Source organism: Macrobrachium rosenbergii, chromosome 9 (assembly GCF_040412425.1).
Source record: "Macrobrachium rosenbergii isolate ZJJX-2024 chromosome 9, ASM4041242v1, whole genome shotgun sequence".
NCBI classification, from domain to species: Eukaryota; Metazoa; Arthropoda; class Malacostraca; order Decapoda; family Palaemonidae; genus Macrobrachium; species Macrobrachium rosenbergii.
The window spans coordinates 18025177-18044018 of NC_089749.1; the positions used below are offsets into that span (position 1 = coordinate 18025177).

At 36.5% G+C, this 18842-nt stretch overlaps 1 protein-coding gene across 1 annotated transcript in view; it reads right to left on the reverse strand.

Moving 5' to 3' along the window:
• Positions 1–4624, reverse strand: part of LOC136842053 (uncharacterized) — a 431892-nt gene extending 427268 nt beyond the window's left edge. The window contains exon 1 of the mRNA XM_067109434.1: positions 4244–4624. Coding sequence (XP_066965535.1) covers positions 4244–4435 — 192 coding nt within the window. The 5' untranslated portion in view covers positions 4436–4624. The remainder of the gene's footprint in view (positions 1–4243) is intronic.
• Positions 4625–18842: the final 14218 nt, after the last annotated feature.

Here is an 18842-nt window from a genome sequence, read left to right on the forward strand (position 1 = left end):
ACTTATGCTCTCTCTAACTCATCTGAAATAGTCTTTTTTTCTCTTTAATCTCTCTCCCTCCTTTAAAAAAAATTCGTTAAACAGGTTTCAAAAATAATTGAATCAACAAAACAAGGCGTAACATAGCTCCGTATGAGGAATGGAAGGATAGCAAGAAGAATTCGGTTGGGAGCAAAAGAGAATTTTTGATCAGTGAATCTGACTTAATTAATGGACACAGAAAATTGTCATATTTATATACGCGTGATAAACATTCTATATTTCCCATGATAAAACTACCGTGATTAATTGTTTATGACAGTTGCCATCAATAGATTATATCATTCATATGTATATATAAAAATTTGATATATTATATTTACATACAATATAATAAAGCCATATATATATATAACATAAATTTGTATAGCGAACCACTGATAATATGTGTGTGAGAGAACTTACGAGAGCTGATAGAGAGTTGGTGCTCTAAAACTTGACAGATGAACTTCAGTGGTAAATTAAATGAAACAAACCGTAAGGTGTACAGTGACAGAAAATGAACTTTATAACTTTTCCCGTAGGCAAATCAGCATGCCGTACATTACTGGAATATCTGGACATTAATCGGAGCATCAGTGCCCTTTTTCAGGATACAGGAAGAAAGTCACTAAAAACGATCCGTCGGAGGATGTGTCAATTTACGTGCTGATAAACAATTTTTTCCAAATACGATTAAACTGCACTCCATTTCCAGGCAAAAAAGATAAATATAAGACTTTTTACAACAACTTTTAGAAAGCTTTTGTTACAGATATGTTTATGTTAGACATACATTACAGAAAAATCATTTATCTGAACAAACAAACAAAAACCCCTAGTTTACAATGTAAACTAAAAATTTTCCTATCCAAATACTTGATTTTGTCTTCTGGAGTTTGTTAAACGGACGCCCGGTCCGGCTTTTTAAAATCGTCTATTGATCAACGTTAGGAAGGAGCCACCTTTATCGTTTGCTGCTCCGATTTACTTTTTAGTGACTCTCTATCTACTGAATCCTGAAAGGGCTATCTGGATCTATCTAGCCCAGATATTCCATATCTCCTCACGGCATGCTATCTATCTATCTATATATGTGTGTGTAATCTCATTTACAATGACTCAAGTATTCCAGGTTTGTTGTTATTTTCTTTCATGTGATTCTTTGCGTTGAAATATACTGCTTTAATATTTTTTTTTTGTAAGGACGTAAAGCATTACACCACTCATACCCTGAGTAAAACATATTCATCATCGCAAAACTGTAGACTATAAAATCTACAATTATGTATGTATACCTACAGTAACGTTCGATGATACATATATATAACGGTGTTCATATAAATAGTTGGTTGGCATCCGAGATTTATTGTATACCAAGAAACAACACATACACACCATAATATATTTGTTTATATATATATATAGTTTTATATATATATATATATATATCTGTGATTTATCAAGCCTAAAAAAAAAAAAAAAAAAAAACTATCAGTCTACAAGATTTTCCTATAACAAATTATCAAGTCTATTCGCTACGCGCAAATTATATTCACTTAACACGCCCCATCCTTTTACTTAATTAGCCTTGTTACCGCTACCCCAAAGGCATTTCTGGCTCACCGTCAATTAGGTACTCGCTTTCACAAGGGATTGGTTGCCGTCCGTACAAATACTGGCCAGACAAAATGATGTTGAACTATTTTAATATGCAATATCAGTATATTTGTCCCATCAAAAACGAATGCAATATATACGCAGTACTGCAACTGTACTGGAAATATTATATGGCAAGTACACTAACAAAAATTAAATAGGTTGTTGCGCATGCATTTTATTGTAGCGTACATAAAGCAACTACGCCGAATTATTTGCTGCCTATTGAGAAATTTACCCAAAGCCAAACTTCTCATGGAAAGGTTTTCACTTTACTGTAGCATCTTTTCACTAACCAACATAAGTTTTACGCAGATGTGGCAATGCTCTCGATTGGCTGAAATCAAAGTGTACGAAATCATAGGCTTACTGTGATAAAGATGCAAAACATTTCTTCAGTAATACACCAGAATGCTTATAGATACAAAACACTCACACCTTATTTAGGTCATAAACATGACGATTTATATCGATAATATAACAGTTCCAGCGTCATCAGACAGTCGACTAGGGCCAAACGCAACCGAACGATGAACTTTAAACAATAATTGTTTTTATCTCATCTAAGAGAAATAAAAAGTCATTTGGCCATGCGAGCGCAAATAAGAGGTATTTTGATATTTTCGTGCATGTAAATTACATGAGTAGGTTAATATTCCAAATAAGCAAGAAATATTGTTGACTATGAGTTCCCGTACCGTTTATGACATACATACGGCATAAAAGGCTAGCCTAGGCGTTCAATTTTTCTCAATAAATAAAGGTTACGTTAAAAAAAGAATGTGTGCTTAAAAGAAAGCCAGTAAAATAGAATACCTGGCATATTAGTAGCATAGGCCTAGCTTCATTAGTCCATGATTCATGTTTTAGAGGTAAACAATATTAAAGGTTATTTTTCATTGTGCGGACGTAGATATTACTGTGGTATCATAATAAAGTTATTTCTATACACATGCAATTAAACTGTCCATAGGATATAGTTTGAAAGGTAAGAAAATGTGATTTGAACCGTTTTAGAGCATAGGTAAATCACATTACTGAAAGTTCATCGTTCGTTTGTGTTTGATATAAGTAGATTGTTTGATACAATCTCGTCTTTCGTGTGCTTGTGTTGTTATATCATGAATACAGATCAATGTATTTATGATTTATATTAGAAGGGGCGAGGTTCTTCGTCTGTATGAACATTCAAATATGTTACTGAAAAAAGTTTTATATTTACCACAAGAAGCCAACGATATCGGAAGCGTTAGTTGTCAGCCAGTCACGTGCTACCCAATGCGCATGTGCCACATCTTCGCCCGGGAGTAGACCTATGAAATGAATCCGTCTATAACATAGCCGTAGGATGCTTCTCCCCTCAGTCGTTAATTTTCTCTTAGGATGTCGTCCCTCAATCGTTAATTTTTCCTTCCATTTACGGGTTGTTGCTTCTAAGCGAACGCTAAGGTATTCATCTCTGCCTTAGGCCTTATCCACACTAGCCTGTCATGTCTCGTATACATGTCAATCAAGTCACAAAATCTGTCGTTAACTGAATATGAGACTAAAGGCTTGCTCCTGTTGCGGTCTTGTTGGGAAAGGTATATGATGGGGAATGATCAGGAATATAAAATGGAATATAGAATTTTGGCCAAAAGACCAAGCAATGGGACCTTTGAGGTCATTCAGCACTGAAATGGAAATTGACAGTACAAAGGTTTGAAAGGTGTAACAGGAGGAAAACCTCGCAGTTGCACTACGAAACAATTGTTAGGAGAGGGTGGAAAGTAAGATGGAAAAATGAGAACATGAATGGAGTTGCACTAGGGACCGAAGGGACGCTGCAAAAACCTTAAGTAATCCCTACAGTACACCGCATGAGGTGCACTGACGGCACTAACCACTAACGAGGGAGGAATGGTCAGCTACCAGGCTGATCTTAGCCACATGTCAATAAGTGTAGGCTACGTACATGTAGCTCTACTACACGTTCTTACTTTTGTATCATTTTATATATTCATAATTATGTTTATTGTGGATTTCATGAAGTCCCGCCCCCCTCTTTTATTTCATAAGGATGAGTCTGTATATTCTCTCGCCAAAAGCTTAAAGAGGTGTGAAAATGAATACAATTGACTTCTAAACCATAGGCCTAGCACGCTTTCGTCTTTGCTGTGACAATTTCTACTTACAGAGACGAGTAATGTAATGAACTTATAGAAATGTTATCAGGGTGATCGGTCAGATATAATGTAGATAACAAACGAAACGGTCACTGTACAGAATTATGAAAATAATTATTAAATCATACAAGATTGAAACACATTTGACAAACTCCGTCGTCCACATTATAAAGTCATATTAGGTAGAGTGAACTTTTAATTCTGCATTTGTGTCAGCGCCACAGTGTTCCATTATTAGTATTATCATTAACATGAACATTTCTGTTATCATCAACGTCATAATAATAAAATGGATCGGTCATTGTGTAATCATACGTCTAGGCTAAGCCTATACCTTTCCTAAGATATAAATGAATACATCTACTTATTTCACAGTGCAAATATTATTACGCTTACCTTACCTTCAAGTACTCTCTACCTGAGCACTTGAAATGACCAAAAAGGTCACTGGAACTATAAAAGATGGTCGTTGCTTGGACATACGAGCTCTGTATTGAAGGAAGTTGTAGGAGCACCAAGTCTCTAAAAAACCGGCTGATTCCACCGAGGTCGCCATTTGCTTTTGTTTTATCAATCAACCCTGTTATCGACATTTAACTCTTATTTTAACTTCTATGTTATATATATTTTTTACATTTCCTGCAGCGGCATTCGAAATTAACACATTTAATTCCTGCCAGAAGATTTGACACGGCACACTTACACATCTCACTAGTTAGAGGAGGACTCGGATAGCCAGTGGCTTCCCGGCTCCCATCCCCTCCCCTAGCACCACAAACTCCCCCAACTAGGCCCTTTAACCTCGTAACAACCGGTTTTCGACTTCAAGTGAAACTTGACTGTTGCTCATTTCAGCGTTCATATTTGACTCCATTTATTGCAACTCTTCATTTATTGTTCATATTAGCAAAGTTTTGTGGTTAACATTGTAAACGAGTTTAATGTACCAAACTTTTGCTGAACGTAAAAGTAAATGAATGGTTCTTTTAAAAATGTGGGAAGAATGCCATCACGTTCGTGGCAATAGGCATTGTTATCCCTGTAGTTTGAACAACAGATCGGTCTTATTAACACCTAAGAGTTTACTTTACTTATTCAAATATATATTACACATTTTAAATGATACGTACCGTACACGATCATCATCACCTCTATTCCACATATCATCATAGTCAGTTATAGAAACTATCTTTATTGCTATTTCGGTTGTCATCACTTGTTGACTACGTTACGTTTGCATTTCATATATCTTCCTTTTTTGATTATTTCCACTTACGAAAGGATAAGCCTCGTCAGTCATTTCAGTCTGCTGCTGATTTTAGTAGTGGACCGATTTAAACCGCGCACCAGTACTTTCAAAGAAGGGGTTTCCCTGGCAGTAGCTTACTCTCTGATGACGTATCAGTACTTCATAGTCATTGGCTAAATAATATTACCTCACAATGACGTCATCATAATCCATTTACTTAATTGGTTGATAAGTTTATGAGGTGGAAAAAAAGTAGGAATTCCCGGGAAAGCTTCAGTCACCGAGTCACGGTGTTGTTTTTGAGTGTTGCGCGACCGGATCCCGAAAAATTATCTTTATTTTTGTAATTATTACAGGTTGACATAGGATAAAGACGTGATAGAATGACAATATAAGGCTTAAGGGATAATAGGAATCCAGTACTGAAAAAATGTATAAGTGAATTCGTAGCAAAATTTTTAATTTTTCTGATGGAATGAAAGTTCAGGCGTCTTGGTTTGGCGTCTTAGTTTCGAGAGAGAATCTTTATCATATAATTCTTATTTTTCGTAGTTATTACATGTTGATGTTGGATAAAGACGTAACAGAGAGATAATGTAGATAACAGAAGCTGTAGGTTACGCTTAAATGCACATCGTATCAGTGAATTAGTTGCAAATGTTGTTACCTTATATATTTTAGGTCGAAAACTATGGCGTCTCCTACAGTTTCAAACGAAAATTTTAGTGAATTTGCTGACATTTCATTTCATGAAGCAAGTAATGAAGAAGTTTCAGATTCCGAGGATACAGCTAGTGAAACAAAAAGTGATATTGAAAGTGACACGTGCATCGGGTGGTATGTGTGTGTGTGTGCCTCTTTGGTGAGATCGCGGGCTCTATTCCAGTGCTGTTTAGTGCCACCCCAGAGCCTATGCATTTCCATATGTCGACCCTCCCCCACCTGATTATCTCAATTTATTTTTCCAGAGTCTTTCTTGCAGAGAAAGGTCAATGAAATCAATAGATACAGTGACGCATTTGTTTCAAATAAAAGAGAGCATTTGCAATACCATCCACGATCAGCAGTCCACAACTGGATTACAGGTGGACATATTTATATTAGGGAAAATAAAAGCTTTATTGGCGTAGCTCTGAATATGGGTGCAGTATTGTAAGATTGCCTGAGATAAATGATTACTGGGACACATGCCATAGACCAATCCCCCAAACTCGGTTTCAGGAACATTTTGCACGAGGCAGGTTCAAGCTTATCTTCAAAATTTTTGCAATTTGCAAACAATGATGGAATGCCAGCCCAAGACTCACAAGATGATGATCCTCTTCATAGGATCAAGCCAGTGATTGATCATTTTTTTACGTGTTAAAAAGACATTTTCATCCCTCACAAAATATCGCAATTGATGACCTTAATGTAGGCTATATAGGTTGCACATCTCATCTCTGACAGCACATGCCGCAAAAAAAGGCATGCAAGGTTTGATGTCAAGTTATGGTGCCTTCTGTGATACCGAAACCGGTTACACTATACCTTTGAAGCGTATAGGGGGGTCAGGCAGTGATGAGGGTTTCACTTATAATTTAGTGATGCTCTTGATGAAGCAGGCTGACCTTTTGTATCAGGGTCACCATGTGGACCTTGATAGCTATTTTACCTCTCCCCAGCTATTCCAGGACCTTTACAAAATGAAGACTACTGCTACTGGTACAGTAAAAAAAAACTGGGAAAGGACTAGCAAAGAATTGTGCAAATGCTTAAATGACTAATTAGAAATTATGTGAGAGAAGAAAGGGACCTCCTTTTGTGCGTTGTTTTCAGACATGGTAAAAACCAACCAATTTTTCTTACAAGAAAAACAAAGGGAGGTTATTCTGATTACACAAATAGGGAGAAGGTGGTAAAGAAACCCAATGTTGTCATTTATTATAATAAATGCATGGTGGCTTGTGGGGCGTCGACCTCAAAGAGTTGAATCTAAACTGCAAGTAAGTGGCTGAAAGGCGCACAGTCAAATGAACAACAAAGGTCGCCTTTGCTCTTTTTGGAACTGCTGTGCTAAACAGTTATATGCTATACATAAAGCACACAAGCTCACAGCGAAGAATGTCACGAAAGCACTTTTAATGCTTTCAATAATTGAGGATCTGGTTGAGGACTATAGACCTCAAAGGCCATCACACGAAAGGAGGATCAAGGCAGAGATTGCTGCAATTGAGCCAGAGATTGCTCAAGCAGGTGGGCCACCTTCTCACGAGGTTGCTGCAACCAGGGAAGCTCGAATTGAGACGCCTTCTCACGAGGTTGCTGCAACCAGGAAGGAATTGAGCTCACGAGATTACTGAGGGAAGCCTTCTCGACGAGCCGTTGCTGCAACCAGGAAGCTCAATTGAGCTGCGCCTTCCTAATGAGCCGCCTCTCACGAGATTGCTGCAAAAATGGAATTGAGCCGTCACGATTGCTGCAAGGCTTTGTGCTGCATTACTTTAAAGCAGGAAGCTCGATGTCACGAGGTTGCTGCGTTGTGGCTTCGAATTGAGCCGCCTTCACGAGGTTGTGAGTACCAACTGAGCCTAAAATGTTTTGAGCCTTCATAGATTGCTGCAACCAGGAAGCTTAGCACTTATTGCAACCAGTAAGCGAATTGAGCTGCCTTCACGAGGTTGTTGCAACTTTCCTTTCTTTTTTAATTTCAAAAATGTGATGCTGGGCTTTGTGCTGCATTCTTTGTCATATCATAAGAGAGTAAAATGCAACAACCTGCAAATGTACCTTCTATTTGCTTTCACTTATGTTCATTTAGTATATCAGATGGATATATAAATGAACATGTACAGCATTCACGTCTATACACACAAATATATATATATATATATATATATATATATATATATATATATATATATATATATATAATGTATACATACATACATAACCAGTGCTTATGTCTATGTGTTGTAAATATACAAGCCACATTTTACAATGTTTCAAAGTGTTTTGAACTGAACACCAGGGTGCTAAGCGTATTGAATATTTGTGAAATGTGCTCTGAAAATGTTGCATATCCATCAGATTTTGCTTTCCTCTGAATGACAAGTAAATTTGAAATAATTTATCATTGGTTTTAGGTAAATAGCTCTAGCAATAATTTTAAAAAGAGGTTTCACTACCGCTAAGAAAATGTACGAAACTTCGGAGAATTTAGGAAAATTTGGAAAAAAAAAATAAAGAGAAGACAATAATACAATCAAGAGGGTGTCCATTTCATAAAGAAAAGTTCTGAAGACAATAATACAATCAAAAAGGTGTCCATTTCATAAAGAAGAGTTTTGCCTTTAACTTGCAATTCATTTGAAGTAAAAAATAGTCAGTAATAATGGAAACATTAATAATAAACTAAAAATAATTATTTCTACGTAACCAGAGCGGATCAGCGTATCAGTTTGAGCTACGTGCGTACCACCCGCCTATTGAATTTCCCGCGTCTTGCAGGGGAAGGAAACAAGGACATACGAACACCGCCATTTACAAAGACGTTAACGCTTGAACGACCATCAATGGTACATACCTAGAACGACCGAACGGTCAAAATGACAGCACATGTATTGGCATTGCAAAGGTACATTTCGCGTAGAAACATCGATTCATTGGTGTATAAGTGACCAGTGGTTCTTGACATTGTAAATAAGTCTAATCCTTCCGGCCAGCCCTAAAACACTTGATATCAGTTGGTGTATAAAACTTATTCTTAAATTCATAGTACGGAAATAGAATAAAGTTGTTGACGACATAATCGGTGGCCGGTAATAAAGTTACAGGAAAAAAGTCACATTAATTTACAGTCTACTGTTTATGTGTTTACGGTCATCCCCAACTGGCTTGTACTAAACACGCCGCGAAGGTGGATACATATCGGGTTAAAACCCTTGGGGGTCACTATCTAGGAAAGATTAATGTGACTTTTTTTCTGCGACTTTTTTCCTGTGACTTTTGTTACCTGTGACTTTTTTTTTTTTATCTGGATTCGACATAATCAGTAATATAAGATTCCTCAATTACCTCAAGAAAAACTTACGTAATATGTACACATAATTAAATACGCGTGTTTAAAAGATCATAAGTAATTTTATTTCTTGTTAATTCATTCCTGTGTATAAAGATACATATACATTTGATGGCCTGGTAATAAAGTCACAATTTAGGCCAGGAAAAAAGTCATATTAATTTATGGTGCCAGATAATAAAGTTATGGGGGGGAAAATTCACAATATTTCTTGGGGAGTTATTATCTTTATGATATTTACAGTTTTTTGTTTATGTTTACACGGAAATCCGCAACGAGTTTGTACTAAACACGCCGCAAAGGTGGATACATACCGGGTTAATAGCTTTAGGGGCCACTATCTAGGAAAAATTATTGTGACTTTTTTACCTGTAACTTTTTTGCCTGGATTCTCTTAAACAGCAGATCTCCCCTAAACTGGAAATTGTCCAAACACATATGGGTACTGGGGTCCTGATACCACGTCTTGATAGAGTCAGCTGTGTGTGCGCTAAAGCGCTGACAGTATATATATTTCTTGGAATTTTGTGACGCCATGCCGTCAATAATGTCGCCAATTAGGGTTGACGCTGTCACACTGGCAGATCGTCTCGTTGGGATCATAGGTTAATTGCCATCTTTCGAATAGATTTTCATTTTAAAGTTTGGTGACCTTTATGCTATAGGCTTGGCCTATGTTAAAGTCTGATGACTACATATATATATATATATATTATATATATATATATATATATATATATATATATATATTGTATATATATACTCAATATATTATATATATAGCAGTTACGGCCACTAAGTAAAATCGAAACACTGGAAATATATATCACAGCATACACTATACTTAGTATCCCCATTTCAATTATGTATATGCTCATGTAATCACAAGTTTAATCTTTCTGATTTGTAAATCAAACACTGGGAATGCTAAACACTTTCGTCTTTTACCAAATGTGTTATGGGTCACAGCACCAAGTTGCTGAGTCGTTTGAGCTTAGGGACTGTCACCCAGGGCAGTTCAATTTTCCTTTCAAGGCTGTAACTATGCTCATATAATCATCAGGCGATTTTTAATTTTCGTTATTTAAAAGTGAAACTACACACACATAAAAAAATGTAAATGTATATAACGTTAGTTTCTCATAGTCTCAATATCAGTTAGATGTGTTATATTATTTTGTGTTATTTACCCTCCCTGTCCTCGCCCTTTGTTGTTTTAATCGTTCCTAATCTTCAGACTGTGTCACTCGATGGGCCGGGTTCAAGGACCAGCCTAGGAGGGGCTGATGAAGGTGTTGAGAACCACTGAAATTTATTTCTGGTGATAGAAATTCATTTTCTCGCTATGATGTGGTTCGGATTCCACAATAAGCTGTAGTCCCGTTGCTAAGTAGCCAATTGGTTCTTAGCCACGTAAAATAAGTCTGATCCTTCGGGCCATCACGGAGCTGTTAATCAGCTCAGTGGTCTGGTAAAACTAAGGTATACTTAACTTGTGTCTACGCATGCTCGCATACAACGCTTGAGTAAATATGCACACGTGTAGGTCTAATAGAAAAGCCTTATTTCATGACCAGAAGATGAATAAAAGCAAAGGACTGTGTCCTGGCAGAAACATAAAACACCTCAAATCATCTCGCAATAAAAGAAAGAAAAAAATATCATTTCTAAACTCTCACAACGAAAGCAAAGCATCACCACGATTTCCTTATACTTCAGTACACATCTCTGATTAATCTTTTCTCTCTTTTTTATCTCTCGTTTTTATTTATTTATTTTTTTTATTTAGTTTTATCTGCGGTTAGCCTAATCTCGGAATAACGTGGCTCTTCAGGAAAGAATGTTTTTTTATTTATTTCTTACCCACGGTTAGCCTAATCTCAGAACAATCTAAGAATAATGTGGGTCTCCAGGAAAGAATATAGCTCCTGGTCTCTTTCTTGTTATGTCGCAAGACTCGTTTCAAATACTTCCTGGAAATGATTAAAACTTTATGAGAATGAAAAATTATATTTATGACTTGATGAAAGGGAGAACTGCGCCGCTGCATTTGATTCAAGAAAAAGAGTAATGAGGCGCTGGAATATATTGCAACGAAAGTTAGCGAATTATTTTTACGGAAGGCCTTTCTATTTTTTTTAATTGATCTTTAATTCTGTTGATGAAACTGTGTATTATATTTATGTATATATATATATACACATAATGTGTGTATAAAATACATTTCCGTTTGTGTAGGATAAGGACATTGTATGTGTGTGCTGGGTATATGTTTCGCTGATCATTCTGGGATGTTTTTTGTAACGGTTATAATGTGGTTATTTCCACCGAAGACCACCATAGTTGGTTCATTCTTGATGCCGAAGTCCAACGGTTAAAACCGGTCAGAGGCTGCTCAACCTTTTATCTGTAGACCGATGTTAGGAAGAATATCGCCTTAAGATTGACAGTAGCCAAAGACACACACACATCAAGCCCCGAAATAAAAAAAAAAAATGAAGGAAAGATACAAGCATATATGTACTGTATATGAATGCTAACCTTCATTTAACCACTGTTATAACCTTATTTGTCACAAATACTGCCTTTTTGGCTATTCACTTTCATGAAAAGTCTTTTGTAGAATGATGTCCTTTGAAAGTAGTCGAGCCATGGAGTATATCCTGATTAGTATTCACAGCTTGGTGAGTGTTCTGATATAGGTCTATTGACTAGGTTCACCGGATAGGAAAGCTTGCGTGTTTTCCGCTTAACATCAGTGGCGATTTAGCTAGGCCATGGCCCCCAGTTTTTTGGCTGGCCCCAGCCTGGCTCCCAGTTTTTGTTTCATCCTAATTTAAATAAGCTTAGTTTAGGCATATATAATATAATATAATATATAATATAAATATACACCTTATAAATTATACAGTATACTATATATACACTCAAATATCCCATCCTATCACAATAACTAGACGTAATCACAAAAAAATGGTAACGTTGCTAGATTAAAATTATTGGAATTTTTTTTTACACCTGTCCCTCCTCGCCCGCTTCAGTGTGTGTGACGCGAATCAGACGCGTATGTTTTACGTCCATGTATGATGATGATGTGATCAGTACATGTAGTCTGTTTCCCTGTGAGACTGTGAGCCGGTCAAGTCAGTTTTTACCTGATTAGTGTCTTATTGAGTGTCTAAAGCATAATTATTTGTGCATAAGTGCATTTGAGCATAAGTGGTATCTTATTTGTCTCATACAAAGTGGGAGTAGACTAGTGGCTATGAGATATCTGATCTTTATGTACAGTATGTGGGTGTTTCAGCATAAGAAGTGGATACGAAAAAATAGAGTAAAAAATAATTATACGAAATCTTAGAAAAGAAATGAGAAGAATCTGACAGGCGGGTGTAAAAGTAGCAAACAATGTACACTAATTTTTTTGTTATATGATGTAGGTCTATATCCCAACTCAAGTTTTAACCTTCAACCCAGTGTTAACCTTTTCACAAACAGATCTGACAAAGCCAAATATAAATATTATCGTTAGCCATATTTGAAAGAAAATAACTAAATAGGCCAAAAATACAAGTAGCTGGTGAGTCGGTGACAATTAACCCCATTTTATTTTTACATAGAAAACACTTCCTATAATAATAAAAATCGTCGAATTGTATCATAATTTTGTGATTCGGGAATGTTGGCAGATAGTGTAGGCCTATATGTGCATATATTTATTATACTGTATATATATAGTTAGGATTATTACATTATGACACACACATTACACACATATATATATATATATATGTGTATGGGGTGTGTGTGTGTGGTGTGTGTGTGTGTGTGTGTATGTGTGTGTGTGACAGTGTGTGTGTGTGCGTGCTGTCATCATCTTCCAGTCGGTAGTCGGCAAAACCGCAAATTTTATCACATTTTTCTGTGGACAGGTGTGCTGTAAACTTGTGAATTACGTGATTATTTAATTTAATTTTTTTTTTCAGAACTTACTATCACAGATTATTTTATTGTACTATAGACAATCATGGATAAATTTGTAATTAAAAACGCAGTGAATGTGATGCACCATTGACAGTAAACCTTGAATCTGATAAACCTGCTAAGAAGTCAGAGGAGACTGTGATCGTGAAAGTATTACAATCCCTGCAAGATCAAGTTCACATGATCATCCAACAAAGAAACAGAAAAGGGAAGATTCTGCACCAGCTGACATTTCAATCTGCTTCTGAGAATCCTATTCAGGTACGCTTAAAAGAGTATCCAAGGCATAGTGAAGGAAAGTCTCATGCCGGTCTTTTGTGGGGCTTGTCTGACAACATGAATGGGCTGAATATTCTAAAGAACGAGATGCAATGTTCTGTTTTGCATGCAGGCACTTTGCTCCACCAACATATGGCAAATGCAGATGAAGCATTCATAAAGAGTGGCTTTAGACGATGGAAGAAAGCACATGGAAAAGATGGTGCCAATCGAAAGCACATTTCCCCTCACAGTGCTACAAAACTTTGTATTGCATATTGGCGGGACTATCAACGAAATAAAGCTGATAAAACATCAATTGCTCAGTGTATAAGTGAGGCATACCAGAAGAAAGCCTCGTGAAAATCACACATTACATAAAGACATTAGTGAAATAATCCTGTTGACTGTAACACAAGACATTTCTGCAGAGAGGACATAGAGAAGGTGATGATGAACTGAATCCAGAAATGTCTCGTAAGATTCTCAGATTCACTGCTAAACGTGATCCTATTATAGCTGATAGAGTAGAAAGTGGTCCAAAAATGAAAATACACTTGTTCTGCAATACAGAATGAGATGATTGACACACTTGCATGTATGGTGAAGGGAAGAAATTGCAGAAAAAGTTAGGTCATGTCATTACTTTTCTGTTCAAGCTGATGAAGCCAAGGATGTTAGTAAGGCAGAGCAGTTGGCATTAGTTATTAGATTTTATGATGAAATAGCAAATTGTATTCAGGAGTGCTTCATTTCTTTCACTCAGATGGACTTGTTGGATGCTGCCTTATCACAGATATTATTTTGAAGAGTTTGATAAACTCAGTTGGGATTACAAATCTTCTTGTAGGATTAGGATTTGATGGGGCATCAGTGAGAGTGGAGGGATTAGTGGTGTTCAGAAACGAATTCGTGATAAAGCTCCTTTTGCATATTATATACACTGCTATGGACACAGGCTCAATTTAGTGTTGATAAATGTTGCAAAGTATGTACCAAGCTGCTGGAATTCTTTAGTTTGCTTGGAAGAACTCTATCTTTGCTAGTAACTCGGTAGTTCATGAGAAAATTCATTTTGATACAGCGTGAATGTTGCCTGAAGAACAAGTACGAGAACTGCAGCATCTCAGTGACACAAGGTGGTGTCGGGCCACTTCGTGTGAAAATGCTCTACTATTCTGGAATGCATAATGAGACTTTTGGCCGAAATTTCTGAAGATGACATTGGTGCCTGAGCTGTATCCGCTCGCGTTTGCTTGCCCAGATTGGATGCAGAGTTTGTTTACTTATTGCAATTTTTCACAGATATTCTTGAAAAGTTTAATAAAGTGTCTACAGCTACAGGATAAACAAGCAGACCTAGGAAAAGCAGCAAATCTAATTCTGTCACCCATGAACATTTAGTTAATGTACGCAACTCTGACTTGAAATGACCATTACCTGAGAAGGTTAATGAACTCTGCAGGAAATGCTGCATTACACCAACAACAAGAAAAACGTAAAGAAACCTCGTAAGCTTGATGGATTTATTTGTTTGAAACAAGTGGTCAAGGATCTTCTGTTCCATGTCATGTGCAACACATCAGGATTTTCTATGAAGTCCTAGACTGCTTAATTAGTGAATTAGACTGTCGTTTCTCCAAAGAGTCAAATGCAATTTTCTGTGGTATTTCAGCCTCTGTCCTGGGAGGACAGACATTCTGTTAGAAGAAGACTTGGGCATATGCAAATGGCATACCTGGTCAGTCAAAATGATTTACAATATGAGATCCCTCTGTGAAGAAATTACTTCACGAAAGAGCCAATACAGCCTACATCCATTACACAATTCCTGTCATTCCTTAGTCCTTTAAGGCTGCATTTGACTGTTTGTACAAACTATTGTTATTATCTGTCACTCTTCCTGTTACCAGTGCTTCTTGTGAGAGAAGTTTTTCAAAATGAAATTAGTGAAAATATTTTTCAGAAATTCCATGACCAGTGCTAGATTGAGTAATATCGCATTACTGTCCATTGAAAGTGCAATGCCGAGGGAATTGATTTAGACTTTTGTTGATGAATTTGATAGCCGGCATGATAATCGTAGAATTAAGCTGCACTAAAATACGGACTATACCTACTTCACCCCAGTGAAAGGGAAAATGCCCTGTTGGCAACACTGCATTACTTCATGCATGCTTGTACAATTCTGTAATATCAACATAATATTTACATTACATTCATAACTCATGATTCATTTTTGTTTTGAAGATAGTTTTTATGAATTTTTGAAGTAGGCTATTTAGGTTTGTCCTTTCAACATAATTATGTAGAAAGTAAAAGTGGCTGGGCCTAGCAACGGGTGTTACCAGCAGGGTGATTTTCACTTTCCTGAGGTGAACTCTACCTGACTATACTAGCCTATATGAAAATCATGTCATTCCCATTAGCATGCCATTGCATGATTGCTCGCGCCTTGTCTCAGCATTTTTTATCTAGATTACATACGTTGCACGAGGTCATAGTTTTATTGTTGATATAGTCATATAGGCCAATAGCGATATAGCTACTGTAACATTTTGTGGACCTATTATGCTGTACAATATAAGGTGCAATTATAGGTGCAGTCATTGTTAAAAAAGTCTGACCAAGGGTCAGGCTAATAATCCGAAGAACTTAGTAAAATCAAACACCAAATAATTTCTTTATTTGTAGTTTATAATGAAAAATGGTTAATTATAAGGATTCACAGATGATTTATAGTAATAAAAGTACTGAAATGTCACAAATCACTGTTTGTTAAGTGACACGCCTATGTTTGGGTTAATGGAGATTTTCTGCTATTTCATTATTGTGTATGAAGGGCAGTCGAAACTCTTATCCTGGACTTACAAACATTATTAAATTTTACAAGACAATTGTCAATTGGCCATATTATTTAACTACTGCATACCGGTATCAAAACAGACATCTATCCCACTTTTATATAGTTTCCTCATATCGAAAATTCAAGGAATATATGCTATATTCAGGTGTCCAACTGTACATTGAGAAACATTGCCATATTTTTAGATTTTGTTAAAAATATATTGCAAGAAAACATATATATTTTTTTTAAAATAATAATGAATAACCTCCATTATCATAATGTTTGTGTAGGCATACATGTATATGTTTTACAAAATGCGTTATGAAAGTAATGAGGTGTTATTATTGTCATTTGTTATTTCATTAATGACATAATATTGTCTTCAGAGTGCCAAAAATGCATCTATAGAACATCTACTTTTCTGCCACCTAGCCACCAACGATAAATGCCCCAAAATTTATATTGGCCTGAAGTGGCCCCACTTTCAGAGTCCTGGAATCGCCACTGCTTAACATACTGTAATGGTCTAAGGAAAGGGGAACACTATTAAAAGAGTTAAAGATATTAAAGAAGCCATGCTTTCTGAACGAAAAAGATATTTTGGAAGTATGATGTAAGTACAATATTTTGTAAATGTTGAAAACCCCTCATCCAGCGGCAAGTGGCTTTTGAAACGCTTTGAAATGAAGTGGCTTGGCAAATCGTTTATTCGCCCGTTACCCCGATTTTCCATTCATGAATATAGTGGTTCGTCTCATATCCATATTCTGCTTTTCTCTATTTAGAAAATCATTCGATTTTAAACTGCCTAAGGTAACAGGTGGACTATGCTCAGGAGAACTGAAAGTGTAGTAACCTTCTACTGCCAGGGTCCCGTAGGGTGGTAGTGCCATCAGTGCACCTCATAGGGTGCACTGTAGGCATTACTAAAGGTTCTTTCCAGCGTCCCTTCGGCCCCTAGCTGTAACCCCTTTTATTCCTTTTACTGTACCTCCATCCATATTATCTTTCTTCCATTTTGCTATCCACCCTCTCCTAACAATTATTTCATAGTGCAAATACGAGGTTTTTTCCAGTTACACCTTTTGGGATTAAACGAACTTCAGTTTCCTCTCCAGCGCTGAATGACCTCATTTTCCCATTCCCTTCCAACTCAAATCGTCCATTCCATTCCACTGCTAAGTTTCTCCAATGAATGAAACAGTAGTGCGTTACAGTGAGGACAAAGTACCAACAAATAGAGTAAATATAACGGGAAGGAAATCATCTTCATACCCAGAAATTTATGAAGAGAGTCGATCCATTTACCGTGCTCCTCGTGAAGCTGTTTCTGTAATGAATCATCGGGTATGCCATTCAAGTGAACAGCGAATTAGAACGATCGTTTAGATGTAACGCTTTTCTTTTTATTTTACTGCAGGTTTTCTCTTTCGTTTTGTGAATATTCACCTCCGTCCATGTACCGAATAAACTCACAGTGTCTGCTGCTTTTCGTCTCTGTTCGAAATTACTTCATCTCGCAATGGAAGTGCTAAAAGCATACGCTTCAATTCTCCCTCCTTTTCACAAATGGTCACGAGGGCTTCTATGCGAACGGCCTTTGGTATTCATATAAATGACTGTTGGTATTCTTGCTTTCCTCGCTTCCGTCTCATCAGCATTTTGACATTCGGCGTTTTAGTCCATGCGCCAGCATATTGCAGAACAAGTAATTGCTAGACCTAAGCGGGAAACCAGCGATGCGGAGAACATATTGATTTGGTCTTAATAATGTAAATCTTCTGCCAAAGAAGATCCCGGAAAAAATTGAACCGGTTATAAAGTATAAATAAATAAATAAATAAAGCAGGCAGTATAATAGGCCTATACCTTTAAACCTTTCCAATCTAGGCCTATGTACGTATACGCGTAACCTTAGAATAGTCTTTTGGCGTAAGTGATAATATCATAATATCTGGTACTCCGAAAATTCAAACTGCAAAATTTATAACATTCACATCTTCAGGAATTGATGTTCCGGTACTGATTGACGGCTTTGCACCACGTACGTGATAAATGAAATTCGTAAATAAGAACTTTTCTCGCGTGCTGAAGTTTAATTGAGCTTTTTCAATTAAGCATTTTTTCGAATCACTGAAATAAAGCTGAATAGTTTTCTCGCCCAGAAAAAATGAGCAAATAAATAAAGTCCGGATACCGCAGAACATTTTGTCATTATCTGAAGGATGTAGTGCTTATATCTATCATGAGTTATGGAAATAGAAAAGTTCCATTATTATTATTATTATTATTATTATTATTATTATTATTATTATTATTATTATTATTATTATTGTTGTTGTTGTTGTTGATAAATAGTAGTTTTGCTAGACCGATGAGCGAAATCTCTGGACTCTAATCTGGGCTCCCCGAAGTATTTGTTCTTAGAAAGAAATGCTAAAAATGTAGCAAGTTAAAGTTAAAGGAGTTGAACAGCTAGGTAGAAACAGACCAAAGTGAACTAATGAAACGAAAAAGGCAGAAAGAGATGTAGATATTATAGCCCTAAGCTGGGACATTGCAAAGAACTTTGAGAGCACAACAGTGAACTTTGCAGGTACC